This window comes from Camelus bactrianus, chromosome 26 (assembly GCF_048773025.1).
Source record: "Camelus bactrianus isolate YW-2024 breed Bactrian camel chromosome 26, ASM4877302v1, whole genome shotgun sequence".
NCBI lineage: Eukaryota > Metazoa > Chordata > Mammalia > Artiodactyla > Camelidae > Camelus > Camelus bactrianus.
This window is the reverse complement of record NC_133564.1, coordinates 11,180,867-11,208,222: the sequence shown is the minus strand read 5'-3', so window position 1 is coordinate 11,208,222 and position 27,356 is coordinate 11,180,867. Positions and strand designations below refer to the sequence as shown.

General features: G+C 42.8%; 1 protein-coding gene and 1 long non-coding RNA gene across 5 annotated transcripts in view; one reads left to right on the top strand and one right to left on the bottom strand.

Moving 5' to 3' along the window:
• ASB5 (ankyrin repeat and SOCS box containing 5) overlaps nucleotides 1–27,356 on the top strand; it is a 64,060-nt gene that overhangs the window by 15,253 nt on the left and 21,451 nt on the right. For all 4 annotated transcript variants that reach the window (XM_045515518.2, XM_045515517.2, XM_074353382.1 and 1 more), the window contains one exon: nucleotides 7,255–7,539. In XM_045515518.2, coding sequence (XP_045371474.1) covers nucleotides 7,344–7,539 — 196 coding nt within the window. In that variant the 5' untranslated portion in view covers nucleotides 7,255–7,343. The remainder of the gene's footprint in view (nucleotides 1–7,254; nucleotides 7,540–27,356) is intronic.
• LOC141575083 (uncharacterized) lies at nucleotides 982–6,579 on the bottom strand. Its single transcript, XR_012502392.1, has 2 exons — nucleotides 5,619–6,579; nucleotides 982–2,430 (listed from the first exon to the last, which is right to left on the bottom strand). It is a non-coding gene; the product is annotated as an uncharacterized LOC141575083 (long non-coding RNA).

Below are 27,356 nucleotides of genomic sequence, written 5' to 3'. Positions count from 1 at the left end.
CCTTCTCTCGACTTTGGTTCCTTTTACATTCTGGGCACTAGACAAAAGAGCTACACAAGTTGCCTAATCTCAAGAAAATCTACTGTTGAAAACTGGATGCTGTATTTGTTCCAAGTCCAGGCTGAGTCAGCTGATGCTGATTTAACACCACGAGAGCAAGCACCTTCTCTGCTCTGCGCCGTCTCCCCGTGCACAGGACCCACACCCGCGGGATGTGTTGGACTCAGGAGCCCTCCCTTGACCTGCTCAGCCGAGGGGTAGGTTGTGGTTACTTAGTACTGGGAAACTGGAGTTTATTACTGGAGGGCGAGCTGGTTTGTTATTTTCGAAACAGTGATAAAATCAGGGGCTCACAAATTGAGGGGGTGCCTTTAAAAGGAAGTTAAACTAAATGCAGGGCGGATTCTCATACACTCTTATTACAAGTGTGAAATAGAACCATCATTCTGTTTCATAGGTAAGAAAACAGACCCAGAGATTTAAGAAACTTGCCCATGTTCACAGCTGGACCTGGGTCTCCTAAAGACCTCACTCTAGCAATTTCTGCTGCCTTCCCCAGTGTCTCCTGGGACATGCACAATGCCAGCTGCTGGATGCTCCTCAGAAGATGCCCAGGTTTAAGACGGCCACACAGCTTCCGCGGTGTGCACTCCCCTGCTGCACAACTAACTCATTCATGGGCTGGCTTGGGGTCGCGGTCTTACATAACAAATACAGCCTGCTGTTGCCATTGCCTTATTAGCACTGCAATGACCACATCTTCAGGTAACGTTTTACAGTTCTGGAACCTTACTTTCTTAAACCAGGAAACACAGATTACAACGTGAGATCAGCTTTACTTCTAAGTCCTGGAGTATCTACTGTCTTCCCTGTTTATTCAAGACTGCTGAGCATCTTTGCCAAGGACCTGGGAAAATGAATACAATATTTGAAAACATTTGTGATGAACAAATTTCCTAGGAAGTTAAAGCCACTCTTGAGATCTTAAAGCAAAAATATATCATTTATTTCATTCAGAGCATTAGTTATGAGTCCCAGTTCTAGAAATGGGTCTGTCTTCTAACACCAGAGGGAGTTGGATGGATTTCTTTATATGAGTACCTGTTTATAGTTGGCAGAAGGTACAGTGCTTCTGGAATTTGGACATTTAAGACAAACACACAGCAAGTCATAGTGCTTATTATGCAATAGATTCTAATCTAAATAATTTAATGGAAATAATAGAAATCATTACAATATAACTGGTATTTGCTGAGCTTTTATCATGCAACATAAATGCTGTGTATTATTGCATTTAAACCTGACAGCATGTGAAATAGATCCTTCCCTTATGGGGCTCAGAATTAGAGATAAAAATCAGATTTGAAAGAAGCGCAAGCAAGGCAGCACCTATGATGTCAAAGACACTGTGATCCTGATTTTCTGAGCCAGTTGGCGGCATCTCAGGGCAACTGGCACGTTTCACGTCTTTATTCATGCTGAAAGTGCATCTATAAAAATGCTGGTGAGGTGGCCTTGCTGCACTTGAAAGACCACTCGTGCGATTTCACTGCTGATATGGTCCCACGCTTTGGATCTAAAAATCGATGCCATAGTGAAAGGTTTTCCTTTAAGTCGTCTTTAAAATAGGTGGTTTGTCAAAATGACGTGGTTACAACAAATTCTCAATCACCAAAGGTTTGGGTGGGGCCGGTTGGCTTCAGCCCAGTGAACTGCACAAGCATTTAGTCAAATACTGTTTATGGCACAAAGGTCTGCTGTGGCTCAGGCTGAGAAGGTGGGAGAACAGTGAGTAAACCAGGCAGCACGAGTGTTTCAGGTCTAAGCCGTGAACGATGGCGTGGAAAGAACTGCAGTGAGAGAGACTCGGGTTGGAGCCCCAGCATCTTGGGGAAGTGACTTAGCCTTTAAGTCTCTATTTCCTCATCTTGTACAGAAGGGGTGATGACACCTACTTTGAACTGTCTTTATAAGGACTCTAGAAAATATAGATGTCTGGACTTTGCCCCTAAATGTGAGAGAAACACCAATTCAGATTGGTCTAATTAACAGCTAAAAGGAATATATTATTTCATATAACTGTCAAATGCATATGACCCTCAAATCCAGCTGCTTCAGGTGCGGCTAGATCCAGGTGTTCAGATGAAGGTGCCATGACACTACGTTCCCAGAGCTTGTCTGCGCTTCCTTTATATTGGCTTCATTCCTAGGCAGGCTGATTCCTTCCCAGCAAGGGTGGTGCCTGACATCTTCGGGGTTAGATCTTGCTGTCTTAACTTCCCCTGCCAGGTAAGAGCGTCTTTCCTAAAACTCCAGCAGAAGTCCCAGAAATACCCATCACTGGCCTAGTTTGGTCAAGTGTCCTTCTCTGGAGCCAGGAGATCAGATACCCGGACTGAGGTTGGGTAGATGTGATCCTCGAAATAAAAGCTGGGTTTATAAAAAAAAAAAAACAACTTGTAATAGATGAAACATATAGAACAGTCTGCGCTTGGCACATAGTAGGTGTTAGTAAGTATATAGCAATTTAAAGACAATACATGTAGAGCTACCAGCTTTCAGCCACGTTTTCCTGGACTGCACACAAATAACTAGAATCTGTTCGACCTAAAGTAACCTCTAGTCTGGACTGACCACACATGTGAGATTTAATGTGACACAGTTTTTAGGATAGAGGCTGTTCTGAGTTTTGAAGAAAGCCTGCGATTTCCCCCTAAAGAGCCTGGATGAAGTCTAAGTAAATGACAACTTTGTGGGTAGTATTTTACTTTTTTACTTTTCTTGTGGATTTTCATAATGCTAGCAGGAATTGCTCTTTTGTTCCATTATACTGGCAGTGTGGCTAGGAGCCAAAAGCAAGAATTTACCCCCAAGTAGTGCGGTCACACGGGATACAACAGCTCTCACTCCAGCTTTCCATCTAACACTGTGAATAATAGTATGATGATTACAGCCTTTAGGAGGGTTTATCCTTCATCAGTGAGTAAAGATAATCTAATAGGCGCCTGAGACATCGTACCTCTAGTTCTGCTGGGAAGACGGTACTACCTGTGACAGCCGCATGGCCTCACAGGGTCTAAGTCTAGGCCAGGAGTTTTGACAATGCGCTACGTGAAGTATCTACTTCCGTGATGACAGCTTTTGGGTAAGCGTGGATAAACTGATTAATCAGAATCTACCAAGTCTACAGAATGGAGATAAGGCTAAATTCAGCTGTTCATTCCCTTTAAGGATTTCAACTTAAAGTGTAAACATTTCTGTTAAGTTTCGAATTCCTATGTATGTAAACATGTAAAGCTCCAGTGTGTTCTAACCGTCTAAGAGCTTTATTTGCCCTTATTTTTTCTCACACGATTTCACAACATTAAAAAACGAGGGTTGTGTTTTCAGTGGTGCTTTAAGCACAACAGTGAGCTATTATCCAACCATAACAACGTGCATCATTTTTCCATTCATTTTATTAGCCACTATTGACCTTCGGATTTATGAGCAAATGACTTTTCTCAGTTTGTATTCACTGTGCACAAATCCTCCTCAAAAACAAAGTTCTGAGGCTGGGACGATGCCTGCCATTGTACTGAACGTTAGCAGCCTTGCTGTTTGAAATGTGTCCCTGTAGTTTTATTGTTTGCAATATTTGGAATAAAAAAAGTCCACTAGAGCCTTTAGATTTCTGCCATAGAGTAAGGGATCACATTTTTTTAAAAGGAAATTGTTATTTCAATGGTGTCCCTCGATTTCCTTTCCATAAAAATATTTATGCTAAGATTTATCAACTGGAAAGCACTAGAAACAGGCACTTTTTATTATGTCCCCTTGGCATTTTTAGTCTAATAACTTGGATCAATACTGTAGCTTGGTCAAAACAGTCTGGCGCCGTAATTTCTGGAAATGAGACTCTTGTATCAGAATTTGAAGACTAAGTAAGTCTCTGAAACATACACACACACACACACACACACACACACTGTCAATCCATGTTGTGCCTGGGATGCTAAAGGAAGCTGAGTGAGAGACTTGAAAGGGGAGGGTTGGGTCACCCAGGGGGTGGCCTCATAGAGGAACTCTCCTCAGTCACCTGTGTGGTGGAGAGGAGCAGAGACAGAGTATAGAAAGTTGACAAAAGGAGGAAGCCCAGGGGACTTTTTATTTGGCAGTTGCTTCCAGGATCACCCCTGAACATGGATGTCCCGATTCCCACTCCATTATCCTACTAAAATGCTGAATTGAAGGTCACCAGTGAGTGCCTCCTGGCCAGACCTAATATCTTTTTCATGATCGTCATTCTTTTTGTTCTTACTCAGCCATTTGACCCTGTTTTGAACACTCAACATGGTTTTTAAGGCACGAACTGTCGACTACCCTGTACTTTGGTCCCTCCATCTACTTCCTCTCTGCTGCTCTTACGGGAGCTGCTCACCAACCCTTAGCTTTGAATAATCCAAAAGTGTTAGCCCAGTCACCAGTCCTCTTTCCTTTATTCCCATGTATCAAACACAGGATTCCATCTCATGTAATCATCAGAGCGCGTGTAACTGCCCTAATTTACGTTCTAATTTGGGGACCTGATTAAATACAGATGTCTTCACTGTGTGTGATCCTGTGTGACTGCCTCACTCTCCCTCCGAAGGAACAGTCCTTGCTCATTCAGACTGTGAGCGCTTAAAAATAGAAAACATGGGCAGTAACTTGAGCTTGCATTTCAGAGTCAGAACTGTGTTCAAATAGCGCTGTTGCTCAGGTGAGCTTTTACACATCACTAAAGCTCTCTGAACTCAACTTCCTTCATCTTTAAAACGGGAATAACAGTAATACTCACCCCTCTGAGACAGGCCAACATAGTAAATGAGAAGATTTATGCAAAACATGTAGCATGAAGTAGCATGTAGCGACCTCTCAGTAAGTGATTTCTTCCTGTGTTTTTAACTCCTCTCTCATCACTCATTCTAGGAACACAATTGTTGAGCCCCTCTTTGGTTTGATGGATTGATTGATTGGTTGATTGATTGATTGATTGATTGAAACTAATAAGATTGGATGTGTTGGGATGTGCTGGATAATCAGCCAGATCACTCCACCACATCCTCTCTGCATGGTAAATTATAGAGCTCTTTATCTCAGTCCGTCACTTAAATTGCTAATCAATATTTTATTTTTTAAGAAAATGTGAATGCCAGGGAAATAGGTGCACAGTATTTTTCCTATGTCTTTTAAATATTAATGAAATTATTTATGGTGTTACTTGGACGGGCCTACAATGTGAAAAATACAGCATCTAGTTTATTTTTGATGACTTCACTTATTATGAGTTATCTTATTTAGCCTTAATTTTTATTTAATGATTAACGGAATTAGAGATGGTAAAAGTTGCCAAAGGAGAGTTTATACTAACCAAGGACACAGGTGGGGATCACAGAACTCACTAAAACAAAGCATGACAGCTTGACACAAAATCCTACCTATTGGATAGCAGTATTTTTCTACTGGTAAAACCACAGAGAGTTAACCTTAGTGCCCCAAAGATAGCAGCCTTATTGAAATAAAAGTGATCCTCAGCCCCAAAGAATCCAGTCCCCCGATGAGCCGATGTGGAGATAATTATTTATAATAGCACTTACTGGAAAAGAGGAAGGAGTGAAACCTTAGACGGACACTGAAGCGTGACTTGGGGGGGTTATTTCTGATTCTAAAGCTCCGGAGTGGAAGTCGGGGCAGTGACTCAGAGCATTGTGATGGTGCAGCTGTCCAGGGGCTGCCCCTCCAGGGCATGTTCCTGCATCACCCGCGGGGCAGGGGAACCGGAGGGAGATCTTCCTGTAGTCACTGAGCTGACCCCGCCTCACCACTCTCTAGTTCATTTTCACTGATTCCCAAAGCACGTGTGAAATGGCACACTGGCCCAATCGACGGCCGCTTTAGTCTAGTTCTCTGCCTGTGAAAACAAGACCAAGGGCCATTATTTTCATCAAGGGTAGTAACTGTTTTCTAGTATACCAACCTAATCTATTTTTCTGGGAACCACCCAGTCATTAGGGAAAGAAGAAACCTGGGTTATTTGACCCATTTACTTTGCAGCAGGGCCTTCTTTGTCTTAGGAATGTTCCATGTCAGTCAGCGCAACCAGAGGAGGGTCACGGCATGAAAAGCCTGCAGTGCTCACCAGTACGACCAGTCGTCGCCGTGCTGCTTTACCCCACGAAGAGCCACTTCCGTTTGCTTATGTCTCTGTTATTATTTGATCTTGGAACTTCTCAGGAGAATTGAGAAGCAGTACAACAGTTAACAGGCCCCAAACGTGGTCATAGAAGTTATAAATAAGCTCCCTGTGTAATGTTCCATTTTGTATTTGGGCATATTGTTCCTCATAATTCACTCCATTTCTCTTCTAAAAATATAGCTTGTCGAAGGATGCCGTTAGAGACAGTTGGATTTCTTTCCTAAACTAAAGCAGATTGGGGTTAACAGAGATTATCGGCCTAAGAAGTGTATCGTTTTGCTTCGTTTGGGAGAGTCAAGATGAAACACTGCAGTTTACTTGATAATTCTCTGGATATGCAGCCTCCTCCAGGAAGCCTTTCTGTGTTCTTCTCTACCAGGATTAGGCCCTTCCTTGTATTTATCTGTTTGTCTGTTTCCTCCTCTGGACTCCGAGATCCTTTTGGCAGGGACGTCCGTTGTCTCTTCAGCAGCTAGCAAAATGATTAACACAAAATAAGTGCTTAAAAAGTGTTCCGCGGATGGACGAACAGCCTAAATACTTTATGGCTTTCCAGGCTATGCATGTATAAACTTCTTCCCTGACCACAGTGAAAGCAATATAATTGGCTAATTTGATGAGTGGTCACTAAATCATCAAGTCACAGACTACTTCATGATTTAGCTAGTGGTGGATAAACAGGGCCGTTGTAAAGGCGTGAGCCGATGGACTCAGTTCCACCTTGATGTCTGAATGTCACATTAACACCGGGAACCCCCTGACACAAAGGCTCCAAAGCATTTGTGACAACTAGATACCAAAAACGGAAATCATCCGTATATGAATTTCAATACCTGGATTTTGAAACTCGGAGCAGGGAGGCGGGGTGTCATCTTATATGGGCACGGGAAAGCCAGGAGTCTCGGGAGCCGGGCACGTGTTGCCTTTGCTTCCCTGGAATATTGTCAGACCAATAGGCGTGTGCGGAGCACTTTCACGGACAGTATAAATATTTTGAGCTGGAGGCATCATTCCCAGCTGATACTCTCTTTCCGCAGGACCAGCTGTTCAGGGGCACCCCGGCCTGGAGCCAGGCACGCTGGAGACTTGGATCTAGCGACAGGCAGCGGCGGAGTCCTGTGCAGCCATGTCGGTGGTGGAAGAGAGCCGGCCGTTTGCCCAGCAGCTCTCCAACGTCTACTTCACCATCCTGTCCCTTTTCTGTTTCAAGCTTTTTGTGAAGATCAGCCTCGCCATCCTCAGTCACTTCTACATAGTGAAAGGCAACCGCAAGGAGGCTGCCCGGATAGCCGCGGAGTTCTACGGAGTAACCCAAGGACAAGGTACGTTTTCGGCCCTGCGCTCTCGTTCCCCTTGACTTCAGAACATCGCGTGTTTCCTTTAGGGACTGCTTCAAAGCGAGGATTTTGTAAACTTCTCATTACAAAAAACATGTAACTCTCTTCACAGCCTCATAGAAAAGAAAATCACTTTGCTGTCTGAATGTCAGGGTCACTAAAATCAAGGTATCATTGCAAATTAGACTAATAACATTACTATTAAATATACATTTTTCTGTTATTAAATGTTTTTAAACTTTTAACGTTTCATTTTCCAAGCCACAGTCTTACAGGTTTCCGTTACTGATCGCGCGTCCCTTGTTCTTTAATATACCTGAGTGTTTATGATTTTTAAATCAAATCTTTAGTTATATGTAAAATAGCTGTTGTAAGAGAAGACTTAAAGATTTTATTTGTTTTTCATAATTTTTATTTTACCTGGATTAACCACTTGATTTTAAGATAAAGCACGAGGTGGCAAATATTAAGATTTCTGGCATGTGCTTTCCTGATAGAATTGTTGTTGCTTTGCTTAATTTGTTTAAAAAAAAAGATTATTAAAGGGCAGGAAGGTGAATTAACAAACATTACCTGCGTTTGGCCAAGTACATCCACCCATGTTCCATAGAAGAAATGGAGTATGAGACCAAATGAGAAACAATCACTTTAACCACAGACTTTAAAGGTTGTAAAAACATTTACATTCTATTGGACTGATATTCTGCATGATAAAAACAATTCTTATGATTGGCTTCAAGGTGACATTTTAATTTCTTAGAGTCTTTTAATTGATTTCTGGTTTGAAAATCATCAGGCAAGCATGCACATTTTAGAGCCCCAGATACCTCTGAAGTAACTTAAATTTTCAGAATCAAAGTATACCATCACATAATTAGAAAATGTAATTAAAAAAAAAAAGAAGAATGCTTGGAATAGAAAGCTTGCCTTCTTACAATCTATTTTTCTGAATTTTTTGATTTGTGGAATAATTTATTTTGAAATCTAGCTGAGTCTGTAGGCACGTGGGAAGTTGAGTAAAGGCAGAAAATATTTTATGGCATGTGAAGGAAGACTGTTCTTATGCGAAGTGGGGCATTTATGTACTCATTCAGAGGGAGGAAAATCCATTTGCCAGGATGAAAGTCTCATGAGGAAGAGGGGACCTAGAGGAAACAGGCAGCATTTAATCCCTCACCCCCCAGCGCTGCTTCAGAACACGCATAACTATTTCAACGTGGCGTATACTGTGTTGGTGAATGGAGTATTCTGCTTAAAAAAAAAAAAAGCAAACATAGGAAACTAGATTTTAAAACAAAACCTGTATTTTTAGATATAAGACTTAATTGGGTATCTGATCATAAGGTGACAGAGTTGACTGTCGGGCAGCCAACAGCTCATGACTTCATACTCAGATCTGGTCTAGGTGTTATGAGAATTGCCACACATAAAAACTGAAATACCGGCTAAAAATGCACATTTTTGTGTGTGTGGATCCACAAGGGTTTTAGAGGACGCAGTGGGAGCTCCTTGTGTACTTACTTACAAATCAGAAGGAACAAGTGTCCCCTCTTTGGCCTGATCTCAGTCTGCTCATGTTGGGAAGTCACCAGAACAAGTGAAATGGCTCCGTGTTCCTGTCTCCTTTCGTGCGTCTGTGTTAGGATAGAGTGGAGCTGAGGGCTGTGTCCCAGAAGGGGGATAAAGAAGTCCACACTCACTAACAGAAAATGCTTTTCCTAGGAATCCCCATGGGGAACATAAAGTTTTCAAATGTTTGTCTTTTGTTGTTTTTTCATATCTATTTAATAAAATTCTCCGAATATCTTGCATTAATCTATATACTAACCAGTGCAGTATGTTATTACAGTTTTTATTCCATGTAAGCATAGTTAGTCTCCAATTTTATTCTAATATTAGGAGGACAATCGGGAACCTTACAAACCTTCTTGATCTGCCTCTAAGAATTAATACTTCTTTGCCCTGGAAATTATTACTTTCTCTATTTTAACATAGCCTTTTCTTTTACTTACTACAATTAGACTATTTTTATTTTGTTTATGTTTTTGTAATTAACTAATCGGGCTTAATTATCTTTGTTTAATCTAGCAATTTCCTCCTTCCTAGAAAAGATTATCACCTTCATTCCACTTTGAATTAGGTTTCTCTTTCCTACTTTTAAGACTTAGCCAGATTGTTCCCCAACATTTCTGATGTGGAGTTGCCAAATTCCATGAAATACGAGATGATGTGTGTATTTTCATGTCTTTCCTAATCACAGAAGACCCCGTTGACAGCATTCTGGACGCCCTCCCCGTGAGCAGCAGTACTTTGTCATGAAATAGAAGGAACCCTGTCTTCCCAGATACTGTTGCAAATCAGCTCATCCTATTAGACAAATGTAGGGTGATCTTCTTTAATGCATTTTCCAGTCAGACTTGAGACCAGGGAATGATCACACAGCCAGAATTCTGAAAGGCTAAATGGAAACTAAAGTCACTTATGATTGTTTCCTTCTTGATCCCTTTGCGATTCCAATAAACCTTAGAGATCTGCCCTTTCATCTTTTTATCAACTCCACCGTCCTGTTGACAGACTTGTCGGGCTTTTCTGTGTCGCTGCCTCCTGTGTTGTTCTTGCTGTTAAGTACCCTGAGTGCACTCTCTGCCTCTCAGAGATCTAGCCTGTTTTTAAAGCTAGCACTGTACTTCGAGACTGACAGTGAGACTAACAGGAGCTGAAAGGCATGTTCAACCGTGATATCGGACAGTCTGGAGAGCAAGTGAGGATGTGGGGGAGAAAACTGATTTTGTGAAATCACTGAAGGGCCTGGAAGAAACTATATGCAACTAATATCCCAAGGACACTTGAAGAGGCAGCTCCCCTCTTCTGCTAAAAATAATACTTTTCAAGTTCTGTCTTAGGCTCTGAGGACAGTTCAGTGGTTTTACCCACAAGGTCAGCACTAAGCACCTGTTTGTTAAATATCCCTGATATTGAAGCCCTGAAGAAACAAGATATAAAAAAGGGGCAAAATGACTTATTCCCAAGTATAGGTAGTTTATTCCAATTGAGGAGACAGTTTATCTACACGTAAGAATTACTTCCCAGCTACGCTAAATGCCAAGCGAGTCTGAGGAGCAGGAAGGTCAGTTTCAGACGTGGGGCCTCCCTAGCTGTTTCCGTAGAGGAGGCGGATCTTGAGTTGACCTCAGGAACGCGCAGAGGCAGGAGTCAGGGGTGCACACACATACTAGGAGACAGTAGATTTGACTGGAGTCAAAGGTTTTTGCAGTAGAAAAACGATAATAAATTGGGCACAGATATGAAAGCATTTGAAAAGCAGGCTAAGAAGTTCAAACTTAACTTTGAAGGCGGTAAGAGTCACTGAGTGTTTTGGTTTGAGTGAAGGTGGGAAAATGGGAAAAGACACATAGAAAACGCTAATTTCAGATCAGTTTGTACAGTAGTGATCTTTGGAGTTGGGCAGTGGGACAGGTTTGAAGTAGGTAGACCAGTTGGTCCCCCTGCCATAAGGCGGTAAGGAGGACCTAGGTTTGTTTGGAGGTGGTAATGTGGACAGAGGAGAAAGAGTGACAGCAAAAAATAAATGAAAAGAGGAAGAAAAAAAAATAATGAATCTGATGATACCTTTAAACAGCATTGGCAGAGAGAGTAGATGCTATCTTAGGGTCTCCCAGAATTAGACATTCACGCATCTAAAGGGAAAGTGTGCCAGTCAGAAGAAGGATTTATTAGCCATGGGGGCGAATCTGCAGTTCCCAGGCAATGCCACCCCAGAGAGGGTGGTCTTCGGCTCCTTGTTGAGTCTGGTGGGTCTCCCATCCCTCGTGTGAAGTGTCGGGGTGAGTCAGGAAGTAGCAGAACTAGAATCTGAACCCTGGTCTTACATTTGACTTATTTCGTGTTTATTCCCTTTGCTCCACCTTTTCATCGCCAAGTAACCTTGTGGGTGTGACTTGGCTCTCCATCTCCATCTGTCCACAGAAAGAGAATGTGCTGGCTCTCCCCAGCAGTGTTTCAGTCCATCTGACATTTATGGTCCTCGTTGTAAATTAATATGTTTGCATCTTGACATCACTCTTTAGTGTTCTGTGCTCTTGGAGCTGTAAGTCCACCTCTGAGATGTGACTTTGCTCCAGCTCTGCTGACAGATCAAGTTTCCAAGCCTGCAGGGCCATGGACCAAATTTTAGACGGTGGAAAATTCATGGAGGTAATGTCTCTATGAGGCCACTTAAAGAACAACCTTGTGACACTCAGCCTCTTTGGGTACCCCTTTCATGGCTGAGGCTTTATATAGAATGTGTGTAGAATCATCTGGTAGAATATTTGTGCTTGTGATTTCATACATTTGGTTTCAGGGTTGCAACTAAGCATGCTTTTTTCTCTGGACGGTCTATTGTTGACACTTGGAAACAGGATACAGGGTAAACGTGCACCGCGAGTCAAATGGCGAAAAGACTTGTCATTCCGGAGAATAGGGTAACCTGGGCAGGAAAAGCAGCTCGAGGGTTATATGATGTACTGCTCGTTCTCCATCTGTAAAGTCCGTCCCAGGTTTAAAAACAACTTCAGGAACTGACCCCCACGGCGGATGCCAGCGAGGGCAGCAGCCATGTCCGTTATGCACGTTCCCAGGGAACAGCTTGTTTCCTGTGACTTTTGGTGCTGTTGCGTTTATTGTGTGTGGGCTTAGTTATGGTGGGAACATTTCTCAGAATCTCAGCCATGAAAAATTTCGAGCCAACCTGTAGGATGACTTCTTTCACGGTGCTTATTGTATAAAGGTATAAAAATACCTCGGAGATGTGAGAGGTCGGGGACACGTTTTCTGTGCTTAGGTGGAAGAACACCACGTAGGAATAACTGGGCTCAACAGAGCTGCTCCTCTGGGGCAAAAGACGTGACGTTATTATCAGAAGTGCCACCAAAACAAATTTGAAGAGACTTTGATTTTGCCCACGTTCCCCTATTTTTCAGAAATGCCAGAGCACTTTTTTGGGAAGAGACCATTATAATACTGTCAATTAAAACAGGAATCTGGGAACAAAGTTTACAAGTTTACAAAAGACTTTGTCATATTTTAATGTATTCATATCGTTCCTCTTCCTCTGTTTGGAGAAATGCATGAATTTTTGGGATGAAAGAACTTGGCATGGCTCTTGACAGCTTAGGAGGGATCCGTCTCCCTGAGAATACCCGTCCCGTGCCTTTTACCTGTGGACGTATCTTCTAAGTCAAAGGCACTGCATGAGGCATCAAGGATAAAATATACAGACAAACCACAGTTCCTCTCCTAAAGGCATGTCTAGCCTAGTGGGAGAGACAGCGGGAGAACCAAGCAATTTAAGCACGGTGAGTGTGATGTTAACAAAGGTAGAGAAGGTGCCCTGGGAGCACAGAGGAGAGGGTGCTGAGAGCAGAAGCGTTCTGCCTGGGGCACGTCAGTGGAATGAAAGCTGTGCTAACCTCGTGCTTCCTCTCTCGTGATCACGCACATGTCCTTAGTCATCATGCTCGAAAGCTTCCCACTCCCCGTTGTCACTCCCTGTTCATTTTTTCGTCTCTCAACCTATTATTATTATTTCTAATTCATATATCTCCTGCCTAAATCTTTCCCTAAAGGCCCAAGAGTTTTATTGCGAAAAGAATTTATTTTTTAGGAAAGAACAGGTATGCTCATTGCTTGTCCACTAAGCCTTTTGAAAAATGACAAGCACTTTAGTGAACAATTTCAAAATGAATTTTGTAGCTAAGTGACATAGTTACAGTCAACTCTGAAATTTATGTATAATGAGGACGGTTAAAGAGTGAAAACTGGATCTCGACCTTCTGCTTTCCAACTTGCTATTAGATGATGGTAAATTATTCAAACAAGCTACTTTTCTTATTAATGGATGTAAATGACACAGTTTTGAATGCAGTTCAATTCAGTAACTACTTGGATACCTGCTCTGTCCCTGGCACAACATTAGGTGCTGCATATGCATAGAGGCGTGCGTACAGGTGTGGGCGGGCGTCCGTATGTGTGTGCACCACATGCAGTATATGACTTGCTGTTTGAGTGACAGGAGTCTTGGATCAGTGGAGCCAAACCTCGCACATGGAAAACAAGCAAGCAACAAGTAGAAACTCATAACGTTTCTGAATTGAACACAGGTAAGTTCTGCAGCCAGTGTTCTCTAAGGAAGTCCATTGAGGGTATCAGGCCTTTCCTAGAGAAGGTGGAGCTTAAGGTAAAACCTCAAAAGCAGAATATATCTGGTTCTGTACAAGTGCAGATGAAACCAAGCTGAGTGTAAAGGAAAAAAGAATGTTTAGATGTGGAACTGAACAAGCCTGGTTCATCGGGGGCAAAGGCTGAAGTCTAAGTGTTCTATAAGGAGACAGAGGTGGGTGGTTCTTGCCAAAGTAAAAAACAAATGCACGTGTCCTCAAATTGTACATCCAAAAGTAAGTAGTTCTCTTAAGAGGTTCCTAATGCCTTTACTGGGTTCAGCCTACAAGAAACAGTCAGTAGCTGATGACGGAACTCACCACCACCACGAGTATTTTACAAAACCCTGGGTGTCATGAGTCAACGTGTCATTACGTGTCAAGCACCTCTGGACACTGAGTCAGCAGCACGTATACTCAGAGTGACTCCATGGCAGTTCTGTGGACTCCTGCTCCCATCTCAGCACGTTAAGCTCACTTTCTAACTTGAGAAAGAAAGAGTAAAGTTTATCCCCAGTTTCAGACAGACCGTGTCATTGAAAGCAGGTGGAGTATTTAGAATGCCTCTTCCCCTGGAACCACTCCCAAATCAGTTTAAAAAAGAAAGAAACAGGAAGGAAGAAAGAAAGGAAGAAAAGAAAGAAGGTAAGGAAGGAAGGAAGGAAGGTAGAGTGGAAGGATTTTGGCATTTCTTTTTTACCAGCTGCATAAAGAACAAATCATTCATTCTTCCCAGCCTTCTCTCAGCAGTGCTACAAAGGAGACCATTGGCTTTTTAAACTGGAAATGCCCCAAGAATATCAGGTCAGGGAAGGAGAGGCTTAAGGAGGCATAAATTGTTCAATTGTTAACACTTCCAGGTGGCCTTGTGATTAAACAGGTCCATTCTGTGAAATCTAGGTTGAAGAGGACATATGTTTAGAATCATCTCTTTTCTCAATCCTGTAATTCTTCAGTGGTTACTGTGGGACAGGGTTTTTAAAATCTGTCCTCTAAGTAGATTAGGAGTTTTCTAGAAGAGTCTCAGGGACTGAGGGGCTGGAGCAGTGTGAGGGAGCACGTTCCCCTGGCCCCCTTCCCCTTTCTGGACAGAGCAGCTCTGCTTTCATAAATCTCCAGACGTTGGAATTCAAGAGCAATTTTTATTTTTAAAGAAAAAGGTAAAATAGTATTTAAAACTAAACTGTCCCACTTTATTTAAAATATTGTGAGTTACACACATCTTTACAGAACCTCACCACCCTATAAAAGGATATTCATAACTGAATATCCATTCAGCATTCTTTCCTAGGGATTAGAACAACGGTACACATTTTGGGCCCATCAGGAACGGGCTATGTCAAACGGCACGAAGGCATCCTCTCTCCATCAGAGCAGCTAAAATTTCCATGTCCCCGTTACCTGCTGAGCAAAATAGAAACATTCAGAAATACGTAAACTCTTTCCAAAAGGCTTATAGTCTTAAACTATGGGCAGAGTACAAAACAAACTGAAACTCAGCACCGATATGCCATTGATGTTCTTAAATAGAAACACCAGCTCAGCCCGTTGTCAAATGTGCAGCTTGACTGAAGTGAAAACTGACGGCGATGCAATTAAAGTGAAGGCCAGCGCACCGAACATCGGCCCCTCGCCCCCGCGAGGCCACGACGTGCCCGGTTCGCGGGGGGCAGGGGGCCCGCCGCCCACGTGCTGCGGGGCGCGCGCTCCTCCCGCAGAGGCCGGCCGTGCGCGGTGAGCGGCGCTCCGGGGGAGCCCGCCGCAGCGGCCCGGCGCCTCTTGGACGAACACGGCGAAGGCTGATGAGCCACTTCCGTCCTCCAGACTCTGCCTCCTTCACCAGAGAAACGGTGCTCACATCGTCCGTCGAGTGAGGGTCCTAAGGCATGTGCAGAATGAAAGGATGCACCAAACGATTTCTGAATTGGAAAGCTGTGTGTCTTATTTGAGCCTAATTCCAGGATGGCGAATTAGGAAAAGGAGAAAGTGCTGGAACCTTCAGGGCTCAAATACATAGAACCGCAGATCTGTTGAGTCCAGGAAGAGACTGAATACTTGTTCATGGTGACTTCAAGAGCCCAGAGAAAGGGAGCTAAGTGAAAGTTCGAGCGTCTCTCTCTCTCTGCTCCTGAAGTTATGATGAAATTACTCATCTAGTAAAACCTAGTATAGGAGTTCAGTGTTACAGTTACTTACCATTACTCAGAGCCATCAGCAAAACAAGACTGGTTTGAGTTGGAGAAACTCTCTCTCATATAGTGAATATTAAGTCCTAAAACAATCCTTGCCTATCTAATTAGTGTGACATTTCAGGAATGTGAAAAAAAAGGGACATCTGTTTAAGGAAGCTCAATATTTAGGGCCCACTGGAAGTAAAGAAAATACTTCAAAAATAATTTTTGTTTATGAAGGTTAATTGGATTCAATGATTGAGATTCTTAGAGATCATTTAAAACTTTATTTTACAAAGCACACACGTGACCACAAACCCATTTCTACAGCAGTATAATGAATATTTTGATTATTTTTTAAAAAAGATTTTTTGAAACATAGAGTATTTAACTAGAAGGAAAAAAAAAGTTTATAATTACCTAAAGCTTGTGAAGCAAACTTGGTTCTTGCCAAATACTTGGGTACTGAATTGTAACAGGACTATAGGGAAAAACTGCTGTTATTCTAGAAAAGGAGATTGTAATTTACTGAGTGAAAAGTCACTCTGTCTTTATAATAACTGCCAATGGCGTATAGAAAAACAGTGTCTTGGATACCAAAGAAACTCAGCAAATATTTGTGGAATTAATAAAAGGCGTTTGCAAAATCACATTGCAGAGAACACAGTGATTTAGCTGCATATAAACTCTTCCACCGTGGTGCTTTCGAGATGTGTGATCTTAGGAAAGTTGTTTAAAGTCTGTAGCCCTCAGTTTCTTCATCAGTAAAATGGACATAGTGATATTTATTTCAGAGTGTTACTGCAAATTTTGTATGAGATATATTTCTCACCTAAACCACATACCACAGTGTCTGGCTCCATAAATCTTCATTCTTTATATTGTACTTCTTAAAAATTTCAGAAATAGTACCAAAAGTCCCACAATTTAGTAACACAGAGAAGCGTCAATAAGAAAAGATGGTGAAGATACCATAAATTATGTTTGCTGAACAGTTGCTGTGCGCCTGTAATAATACTCGGACAAGCAGATGTTCTGCCCTAGAATCGTGTGAGCTCTTCAGGCAGATGGCTGCAGATCTGACGTGGTTGGTTTTGTTGATATGTCGATTTGAGAATAACAAACCAGAGCTCTCTGAAAGGTTAAGTACGTTGTCAGCTTTTCTCAGTTAGTAACCGAAAGCATAGAATTTCAGCCCAGCTCCCACTGGCTCCTGAGATGTTTCTCTCCACCTGTTGCCTCTCCCACTCCTGTCTTCCCCACGGTGTGAACAGGGGTGAAGGCAAAATCAGGCCTCATCAGGTCTCTGTGCTGCCCAAGGGATTTGTCTGCTGGCCCTTTCCAAACAATTTTAACTCTTTAGAAAGCATTTAATATGCAAAATTTCCCCACAGTACAAGCAGCAGTCAGTTCACTTTGTGCCTCTAAGACTCAAGATACTCTTGTTATTCAGACATTTTCTCTGACAGGCTTCATGAAAGAAGCAAGACATCCTGAGCCATCATGGGATCAGGCAAAGTGGGGCAGAAGGCTTGGCTAGGAGGGGAGGCCCTGGGGAGGGTGCTGTGGCTGAAGGGCTAGTCCACAGCGGGCAGTCCTACATGACTTGCGGGCATTTTTCCTCCCATCTGATTACTCTGCCAAAGTGACTCCTCCAGGCAGAAATTCTTTGGACAGAAATGCTTCCCTGGGCAGACCTGGTCAAATATCTGGTTATGAGTATACTGCAGAAAACCCAGGTTTTCCTGGGACCCAGGCTGTGCGATGAGTGTGTCATGGCTGTCACAATGATGTGAAGCGGCGCCCTTCCAGGGGCTCTTCTAAGGGGGTTCCACCGGCGGAGTTGAAGTCCTTAACCTCCAGCATCACAAAGCGCCAGATATTAACCTCTGCTGCCAAACTGTCCTTCTTGCCCTCTTATTTTTTTACTCTTAATCCCTGGCAGCTGAAAAGGGAAGACAAAAAACAATACTGACAGCATTCACAGTAAAGAGCTGAGTCAGGCTGTTCGGGGATTTGGCTTTTTTCCTTTGTTTTCTCTGCTCTTTTCTGCCAGCTGGTCTCTCCAGGAAGCAAGCAAAACATCGTTTTTCACTGCACATATCTTACAAAAAGTTCTTTTTCTTAAGAGGAAAGAGAAAAATAAACTTGAAAATAAAAAAAGCGGAGTATATCTGAGAGTAGGATGCAGAATTATGTCATAGAATCACTGGATAACCTCAGGCTCTACCAGGATTTTAAGTTATCTGGGGACCTAGGCACAGGATCGCAGACTAGCCCCCCAGGAGCTTCCAAGCACACGTGCTTTTTTATCAGGTCACTGCAAGGACTATCTGAAAGGTGACTTAGCCTCTGCTGAGAAAATAATAAATCACAAATAATGATTTTGTCTTCTCTCTTCAAAATGAGACCATTAAACTGAACATAGTACCGTCAGGGGACAAAGTGATGGTCCAGCAATGGGAATATTAAGGCTGTTAGTTGCCAGGTCTCGGGGGCTGAGCTTCCCTCTGACAGTGTCCGTGACCAGGGCTGAATGTCAGGCCCAAGTCAGGTTGTACTACTAAAAGCATGGCAGGAATGTGATGATGGACAGAGAACTTTCTCAACTCTTGGAATGTCTTAAAGCAACTTCACAAAGTGGAGAGCAGCATTTCTGAGCAACACCCAGTACGTGACACCCGCCCCACTCCCGATTTTCAGAAGGTAGCTCAGTCTAGCCTGGTTTCAACAGACGCTTGAGGAGTAAGGCTGCCGGCACAAGAGTAGCAACTTGTTTTATGAGATGATAGAAACCCGGTTCCACACTGTAACATCAGAGTACTGTTCTAGCAGAAACGCTATTTTTCAAAACAAGTAAATAAATCCTAGGAGCTTTTGAAACAACGTTTAATACTTGGTAAAATGTCAATCAAATGTGTATATATACACCCTGGGGTGTGTGCATGGTTTTTTTTTTAATAGAAGTTGTATATAAAACAACATTGGTAAATGACTGAATTTTTGTCTAATCATGTAAACTTGTTACTTAAAAGAGTTTTCCTTTGGAATTAAGCACTCAGTTCATTTTGTTAATATACAGCTTCTTAAATCGAGGTACATCTATGTGTTGCTTTGCTAGTTAATATTCTGTGGTTAATATTGTAGGAGGAGAAAATGAGAAACAGAAAAAAAGGAAACATCCTCTTCAACATAAAGTGAATCCCTGTTTCTCAAGCTCCCTGTGATTGAACTTAACAGACGCAGTCAGCAAGCTTCTTTTGACACTTTCTATTCCGTGCTTTGACTCGACCTGCCCCACCCTTTCTACTGATAATATGTCATATTTTTATTGTAATCCACAAAGTCCTTCCATTCATGCTGTCTCTTCTCCTCTCGCCATTGTCCTCTACAGACTACGAGGTGGGGTTCTGCTTCTTCTCTAGCGATGCGAACAGAGGCTTAAAAATACAGAAGACTTATTCAAGGTTATTGGTCGAGTTAGGAGAGTCAGATGTGAGCCCTGTTCTTCTGTGTTGCCTTTGACATTGCTCATTCTGACCAGTTGTGAGAAGCAACGTTCTTTTTCCAGAACTATCCCTGTGTCAAGTTGCCATCTTTCAAGGTCTTTGCAATAATCCTTCCTAGACCCAGAACTACTCAGTATTTTTCTGTGCTGCTTTCTCCCCGTCCGTGTGACTCCCTAAACAAATTCAGCATCGACTAGCCCACCAAGTCCATCATCACCAGCTTGTACGTCTCCTGAAGACAGAGGTTCATTTCATCCTCAGAGTTTGGGAATATGCCCAGCATATGGCAATGCTTGATAAATATTCAAGGAAGGAAGGGATAAAGGAAGCAGGGGAAAAGGAAGGGGGAAGGTGAAGGGCTTCAAACTGAAGGACGTGGGTTTCATGACCACTTCCTGCACAGGGCATCACCTGTCCTAATGGTGGCTCGGCCAGTGGGGTGGCCCCTGAACACACTGCATAAAAGTTAACGGGGAGACTCTGGGAGTTAATTCTCAACGATCCAATGAGGACAGAAAATCAAAACTGTCCAGAAATTAAATCTGTCACTAATGCCCTCCACTCCTCCTCCTTCTTAATCAGACTTTCTCTTCTTTTCCCCTGATTTCTTTTAAGTTCACGAGTTGGCATTAGCCCTCCTCCCCAAATAAAATAAACCCTCTATGTATATTTTAACTGGTACCAGTTAATGAGTGTTACTACATTCAAGTATCTTCATGTCATATTAACTCAAAGGTCACTTGCCTCTTGGTGAGAAATGCAGTTTGTTTACCTTTGGATTTCTCATTCTAAGTGAATGCATTTTTACTCTTAATTTTTTAAACTTTTTAAGCCAACCTTCAAATATTATTAAATTTTTTTCTTTGTTCATTTAAAGTTGAATGCTCGGTATGGTACTTCAAAGGGTGTACCGTGAACAGAAAACACCCCTGCACAGGGTAGCAGGAGAGCCCTCGTTCTTCCCTCTGAAGCAGGTCAGAGGAGTGTCAGGTGTTGGAGGCATCACAAGAAGGGGTTTGGCTGATGCAAAACTTAGTATCGATACCTCCTGAGAGCACGTCCTCTGGACTTCGCTTCTCCACGCTTCTAGCCCCTCTGGGTGTTACTCCCGTGCCCCAAGTTCTTCAGCATCTGTTCTGGTTAGCAAAGTGGTAGGAATGATAAAAATAAACACATTTTGTAAAAACCTTGGCTCTCCCTGTGCGCACGGCTGGCTCCCTCATACACAGGCAGCGAGAGGATTACAGCAGGAGGGATGGTCTAGTTCAGTGTCTGGAACTCCCTTCGCTGTGGTTACGGCAACACAAGGGAAGGAGAGAACCCCAAGCCCTCCTGTTGGGTGATCACTGGGCGGGGACGGCCTGACTGCAGGACCCCGGGCTGGTCTGCCCGGTGTGTGTGATGGCACCTCGGCATGCAATCTGGAGTCGAGGCCAGCACACCTGGGAGTCCTGCTTTTCTAGGCTTTCTGCTCTAAGACTGACTTCTGCAGGTACGTTCAACACAGCAGAAACAAATGTCAGTGCACCTCTCTCTTCAATTTGCCCGAAAATATCAAGATAAAACACTCCAGTTGCTGCCAGCACCTAAACCTTCCACAAGCACATGGTTAGCGTTGATAATACTATCTGTGGCTAGAACCATGGGGAGGAGGTGGATTATGTGCAAAATTGTTCTTCCATTAAGTCCCCATCCGTGGTGCGTATCAGGTTTTCTTCCCAGCAGCTGTTGTCCTCAGACTGGAGAACACAGATTGCTGATTCCATTCCTTGCATGGATTCGTGGCCTTTTTTAAACCTCACTCTGTCATTGGGTAGAGATGGAACGTGGTGTTAACAAAGTGGGTAAAGAGAAAGAAAGGACGAGAAGAGTGTCAACTTGTGAGAATAGTAAACACTAACCCAGGTCTTGGTTTTGTGCCAGGGGCTGTTCGAAACGTGTACAATTATACACTCGTTTAATCCTGGCAGAGCCCTGATGCCGTAGGTGCTATTGGTTAGTAGATCTGTTTTTGCCTTCCCTGTTTTGTGTTCACTGGTTTCGCTCTGTCTGCCCAGGTGTTAGCTAGCAACACCGCACGTGGGAAGAGCACAGGCAGGAAGCGGGCCCTCTCGGCTCCGGTCCCGTGCCTGGTAGCGCCCTGGGTGGGTGACTCTGAGGACTCCACCTACCCCCTCTCACCTTCAGGTTCCTTATCTGCAAAACGGAGGCGTTAGGCAAGATGCGTGGGTTTCAAATCCTCTTTTTTAAGCCATTGACCTTTTTTTGTTTGTGGTGATCCGGAAGCTCAGATTATAATCTGCTGGGGTGGCTGCTGCCCCGTCTGAAGACAGAGCCCGTGCTTAGAGGCCGCGCTCGAGGTGGCTCTGTTGAACGGATGGGGCTCTTTGAAGCCGTTGGTAAATCACTAAGGTAGATGATACCCTACGTCCACTCTTAGCTCTGAAACTCTGTGATTCCTTCACGTTATGTTGGCCACTGGTGAAGCCTTTTTGAACACACAGAACCCAAGTTACTCTTTGTGAATTGATCACACCCATGACCTCACCTGCCCTATTCAGGAACACAGAGAATGTCCTGAACTGAGCCGCTCAGAACAACTGTTGTGAGTCACCAAATAGCGTGGAATTACAGTGACTTTAGAACAGTCCCTGTTCTTGCAAAGGAATTTGTACTCACTCACTTCAAGGATCGCCCAAGGTCACTAGAGCACGTTGACTCAGGAGCCACAGTTTGCTGTCCTCTGATACAGAGCATATCCACTGCCCTCAGTAAAATTACTGTAGAAATCATCATTAAAATGCAACTAGAAAAAAACTCATTATATTTGGAAATTAAGAAAATATCTTTTAGTCACTCATAGGTCAAGAAATCAAAATTATGAAAAGAACAACACAGTCAACTTCCACAGACTAAAGGAAAGAAAGGACAAAGCTGCAAGTAGAAATGGATAAATTAACTTTTTATCAACAAATTATAAACAAAGCTAAAAGATGATCTGTTGAAAAACTAATACGTTAGTGTGCCTCTGTCAAAACAGAGCCGCAAATAACAGCAGATGGAATTCAGGAGAACATAATAGCAGATGTTCTGAAATTTTTACAATGAGTGGTTATCACATAACAACTGAATGCCTGCAATTTTGACTGTTTAGATGAAATGGACAATTACCTAAAGTATACAACTTGTCAAAGCTGAGGGTTTTTTAAAGAAATGAAGAGCCTAAATAGTCCCAAAGTCACTCGCATGGATATAATCACTACTTTTTAAACTTCCTCAAAAAAAATTCCAAAAGTGGATGATTTAACCAGTGGCTCCTACCAAGCACTGTAGGCAGAAGTATTTCTAGTAGGTAAACCTTGACAGAGGAGAAAATAAGAGACTAGTCCCCAGTTCAGCTCACAGAGTCTGTGCCCACTACCTGTGGTGTCTTTGTGCAGTGTCGCCTTACTGCAGGGTGCCAGCTTAGTTATGCTGAACCGCTTCCCAGAATCACCCTCCCATTACAGCCCATGGTGACTTCAAGTCCAGCATACGTGCGAAGGCAGCAGCCTCGCAGGGACTTCGTAGCCTGCGGCTGTGGGAGGAATGACTGGTATCAGAAACCCCGCATTCCGTGTGTGACAGTCAGAGGGATCGAAATGTGACGGATACACTATCAGAACTTGAAAAGGCAGTACCAGAAAGGGAGATTACAAGCCAGTCTCACCCATGAATGTAGCTGCAGAAATCACATATGGAATATCAGCAACCAAGTCTAGCAGGAGGAATCTTTTTTCTTTCTTTAAAAAAATTTTTTCAGTGGAGGTGCTGGGAATTGAACCTGGGGCCTTGTGCATGCTAAGCATGTGCTCCACCACTGAGCTACACCCATCTTCCCCCCGAGAGGAATCATTTCCCTAAGAACTCTCTTGTAAAAAGGTTTCCTATTTGAAATAACATCCATGCTCATAAATTGAGGAGAAAGATAATATCCTGTTAGGAGACAGACTTGCTTTTGCAGAAGCACACAATCAGACCTGCAAAAGTCACCTCGGAATTATTTTGAAGCAGATCCCAAACATACCACGTAGTCCACAAAGAGAAACTGGACTGGACGATGGGCAGGAAGGAGGTCGGGAGAACAGGGAGTGACTGGTATGCTGCAGTGACGGACAGTCATGGGCCAGGCCTTTGACTCAGGAAAGGAACGTATGTGGACGAAATCAAGGGAATTTGGCAGGAAAAACTGGCCTGATGAAGTAACGGATTGGTTTAAGCACCCTTCCTCATCCACATCTGAAGGCCCTGGGGTGATGACAAAGCCATTAAAGCACCTCCAGGCTGAGGCATGATAGCGCCGTATTACACATGCGGGAACTGTCATCCGTTCTTTGTCAAGGAAAAAACTTAGGTAAAATTCAGCTTGCGCTGAATTCAGTTCAACTCAGCGAACTTGGGGACTGTCCAAATCAGCCGGCTCCATCACCGCTGGAGAAACCTTCCAGAACCTAGGGGCCACCGATGAGGACGTTGGAGAGACGTCCATGCTTCTAAAATATTGCTGCTTCCAATTACTTCACAGTTCGTGGCTTCTTGCTTTTTTAAAAAAATTTCCTCACTTGTAACATTTTAAGTGTCTTCTAAATTTTTGACTTTTACATGAAAACGGCTGGTCTGTTCCATATTATGTTAACGAGCATTTCTTTGCAGCCAGCAGACTCACCTGTGACATGGGAGTGACGTTACAGAGCTTGCAACTCTCCCACTGCAGTGTTTCTTGTTGCTTCTTTTTCATGGGCTGTTTTTGTTTGGCAGCTAATTTTGTTTTGCTTTGCTTACGAAGTAGCAAAGTTGCCTCTGGTGTACCAAGGACTGGCTCGTATGCAGAGTAGTTACTGAACAACTAATGATCCATGCAGATCTGTGTGGTTTACCAGTAACTGAAGCGCTGGAGGGTCTTAAATTTGCCTTTTAACTTTAGTACTAGATCGAAAGACAAGATTTGATGAAGAGAGCGTGAATGATACACTAGTAAGAATGAAGTCATAAAAACTAATATTGGGCGCACTGTGTGCCAGGCATTGTTCTGATTTGTGTAGTAATTCATTCACTTAACAGAAATCCTGTGAGGTGGGGTTGTTATCCCACTTTCCAGATAAGGAAATTGAGGTTCATAGAAATTAAGTAGCTTTCCCAAGGTAACAAATTTAGTATTTGGCTGAACTAGGAAACGACCCAGCTTTGGTAGCTGGATTGCAGAGTGGAGGCTCCCTATTAAGACACTAATATTGGAACAAGCAGATCTATTAGAAAGTGGCTCTGCGGAGGTCTGTTAGATCAAATGGAGCTAATTGCTGATGCAAGTGAAATTGGTAAAAGCAAAAACAAAAAACAGTCACATCAATGAGAGTTTAAAATCTTTTGTTTCTCTATATTGTGGTTAAAAAAATAAAATCGGCAATTTTTAAAGGCAATATATATACTTCTTCTAAATATATGTTTCACAGAAGTCTGGAGAAATATCAAGTCCTGTTTTCAAAACCAGAATCACGATCCTTGGTTAGACTTCCCTTGTTTACTTTTTTCTTTCACAACGGCATCCTTCATCTTGGTATCTTTCCAGTGATTTCGCAGCTTACACGCGAGCCAAATGCTTTCAAAGATACCACACTAAGAATACCAGCAACAGCGAAAATAGTTTTTGCCTTACTCTTCCACAGAGTTCTGGGCTTCAGAGAATCTCAGTGATGAAAATACACTATGATAACACCGTGTCCTCTTTACTGAGAATCACTGTTTACCGCTTACGATTTATTAATCTTCATTGAAAATTACATGTAAATCAGATAATTTATGGATATCTCCAGCAGTGAAGGGGCACCACTGCAACCCAGCTATGGGATCTCTGCATTTGTCATGACTTGTAGAGCTTGTGATTCCCAGAGGTACAGAGGTCACTCAGGCAGTGATTGCGGTTCAGACAATTCTAAGATGCCTCTGAGGAGTTTAAGGATCAAGTGGGCGGTGACCATCCTTCTGTCTTTCTGTCTCCAGGACATAGCGCCTGGTAGGCACCGAATAAAAACTGAATGAATGGGTGAGTGAATGCATGGATGACATCTTGCCTCCTTTACTCGTTCACTACATCCATTCATGACACAACTAGAAATTAATGTACTTTAGTAAAGATTATGCTAGTCTCTAATGGCTTAATAAGCATTTACGTATTTTGAATTAAAGTTGCATTTTATGATTTTCTTTCTACATACAGGGATTCTTTGTGTCTTTAAAAAAAATCACTTACGTCATTCGGTATAGTTTAAAATAGTCCAAATTCAAGGACATCTTTTATAACATCATACAAGATGTTTTAAACAGTTTGAGATTTTAGCTCTCAATATTAACAAACATTTGGGTTTGGTAGAAATCACCTGTAAAGACAGCTAAAGGAGAGTGACTCCTTATTGTTAAGCTTCCTGGACAATGGGGACAGGTATATTTTTCTCAATAGAAGCCCCTTGGCATCTGTTTCAGAGTCTACCATGAAAATACGTTTTGTGCAGGCATATGTATTTTTATTTCAAACTATATTTAACTGGAAGTTTTTTATGCTTATAGCTTTTTTCATCATACCCCCTAAAGTTGGTAAAATTGGAAGGACCTCGTATGATATTTATTCTCAAAGCTGTGCGCACACAAGCTAATAAAATATCCTTCACACAGCCTTTAGCCAGCGCTGTTATATGCGTGGTTTTGTAATGATACCAACCATATTTTTGCTAATTGGGCTACTTCAGACCCCTGTGCTGTCTCCTAACCACTCATTTCCAACTAAGAGAGGAGCTGTCATGGACCACAAGATGCCCCTGTAGGTTTCCCAGCAACCTTTATACAGGACGTGAATGACCCTTGAAGCAAGGGTCAACTGTTAGGTAACAATCCCTCTGCTTTTCCCAAAAGCCTTGGGTCAGGTGTGCCCTCAGACCCCATCTGCCCCACTCCCCATCACTAGGCCAGTAGATGTAGGTACTCATGTTTAGATAAAACAACCCACAGTAAAATGGAGCAAGGGTGGGGCTCACAGATGACTCTTAAGAGCTATACGTATGCCTGGTTTTGTAAAGAAACCTCCAACAAGGCTGCTGCCAAGAACTGAACGATGGTCTTTTCCAGATGCGGCTTTGCAAGGGTGGAAATTTGGCACTGGCAGGTAAAGGGCTCTCCCGTGGCTCTGGACTGGCTTAGGGTGATGGTTGTATCTTGTACTGAGTGAGGCCTTGGCACTTTAGAGAAAACAAACTTTTTTTTTAAAGGATGGGAATTCTATATTTTTTAAAAAGACGTTTAGAAAACGGAGAGACCACAGATTTTTGCCCCAAAGTAAGGGATTTAAAGGTTAGATCAATTTAGGTATCATTATAGAAGGTAGTTTATGAACTCTTTAGAACATTAAAATTGCCCACCTGTGTATGCTGACCTGTTGGAATGACTGTTTTCGTGGGACTAAGACGTGGTAGTTATGATTAAACAAGTTTGCATCTTTTAGAAATACCTACAGAAATATTTATGGGTGAAACGATAATGAGATTTGCTTCAAAATAATTGTAGGGATGGGGTGGGGAGGGACGTAGGTGGGTTGCAGGTGAAACAAGACTCACTGTGAATTGGTGACTGTTGAACTGAGCGGTGGATGGTGTACACGTTTGAAATATTCCGTAGTCATTAAGTGGGCGAAAGTGCCAGCCGATCCGGGATCATCTTGATCTCCTTTTTCTGACCATGGAGGAACTCCATGCCCTCAGTCCCCCAACTCAGGAATACACCCTCCGGAATCTTGACCTGTGGATTACTCACTCATTAGGTTAGCTTTTGGGCGCAGTGGGCTCCTAAAGTTTGTGATTGTTTGTGTAAACGAGAAGTTT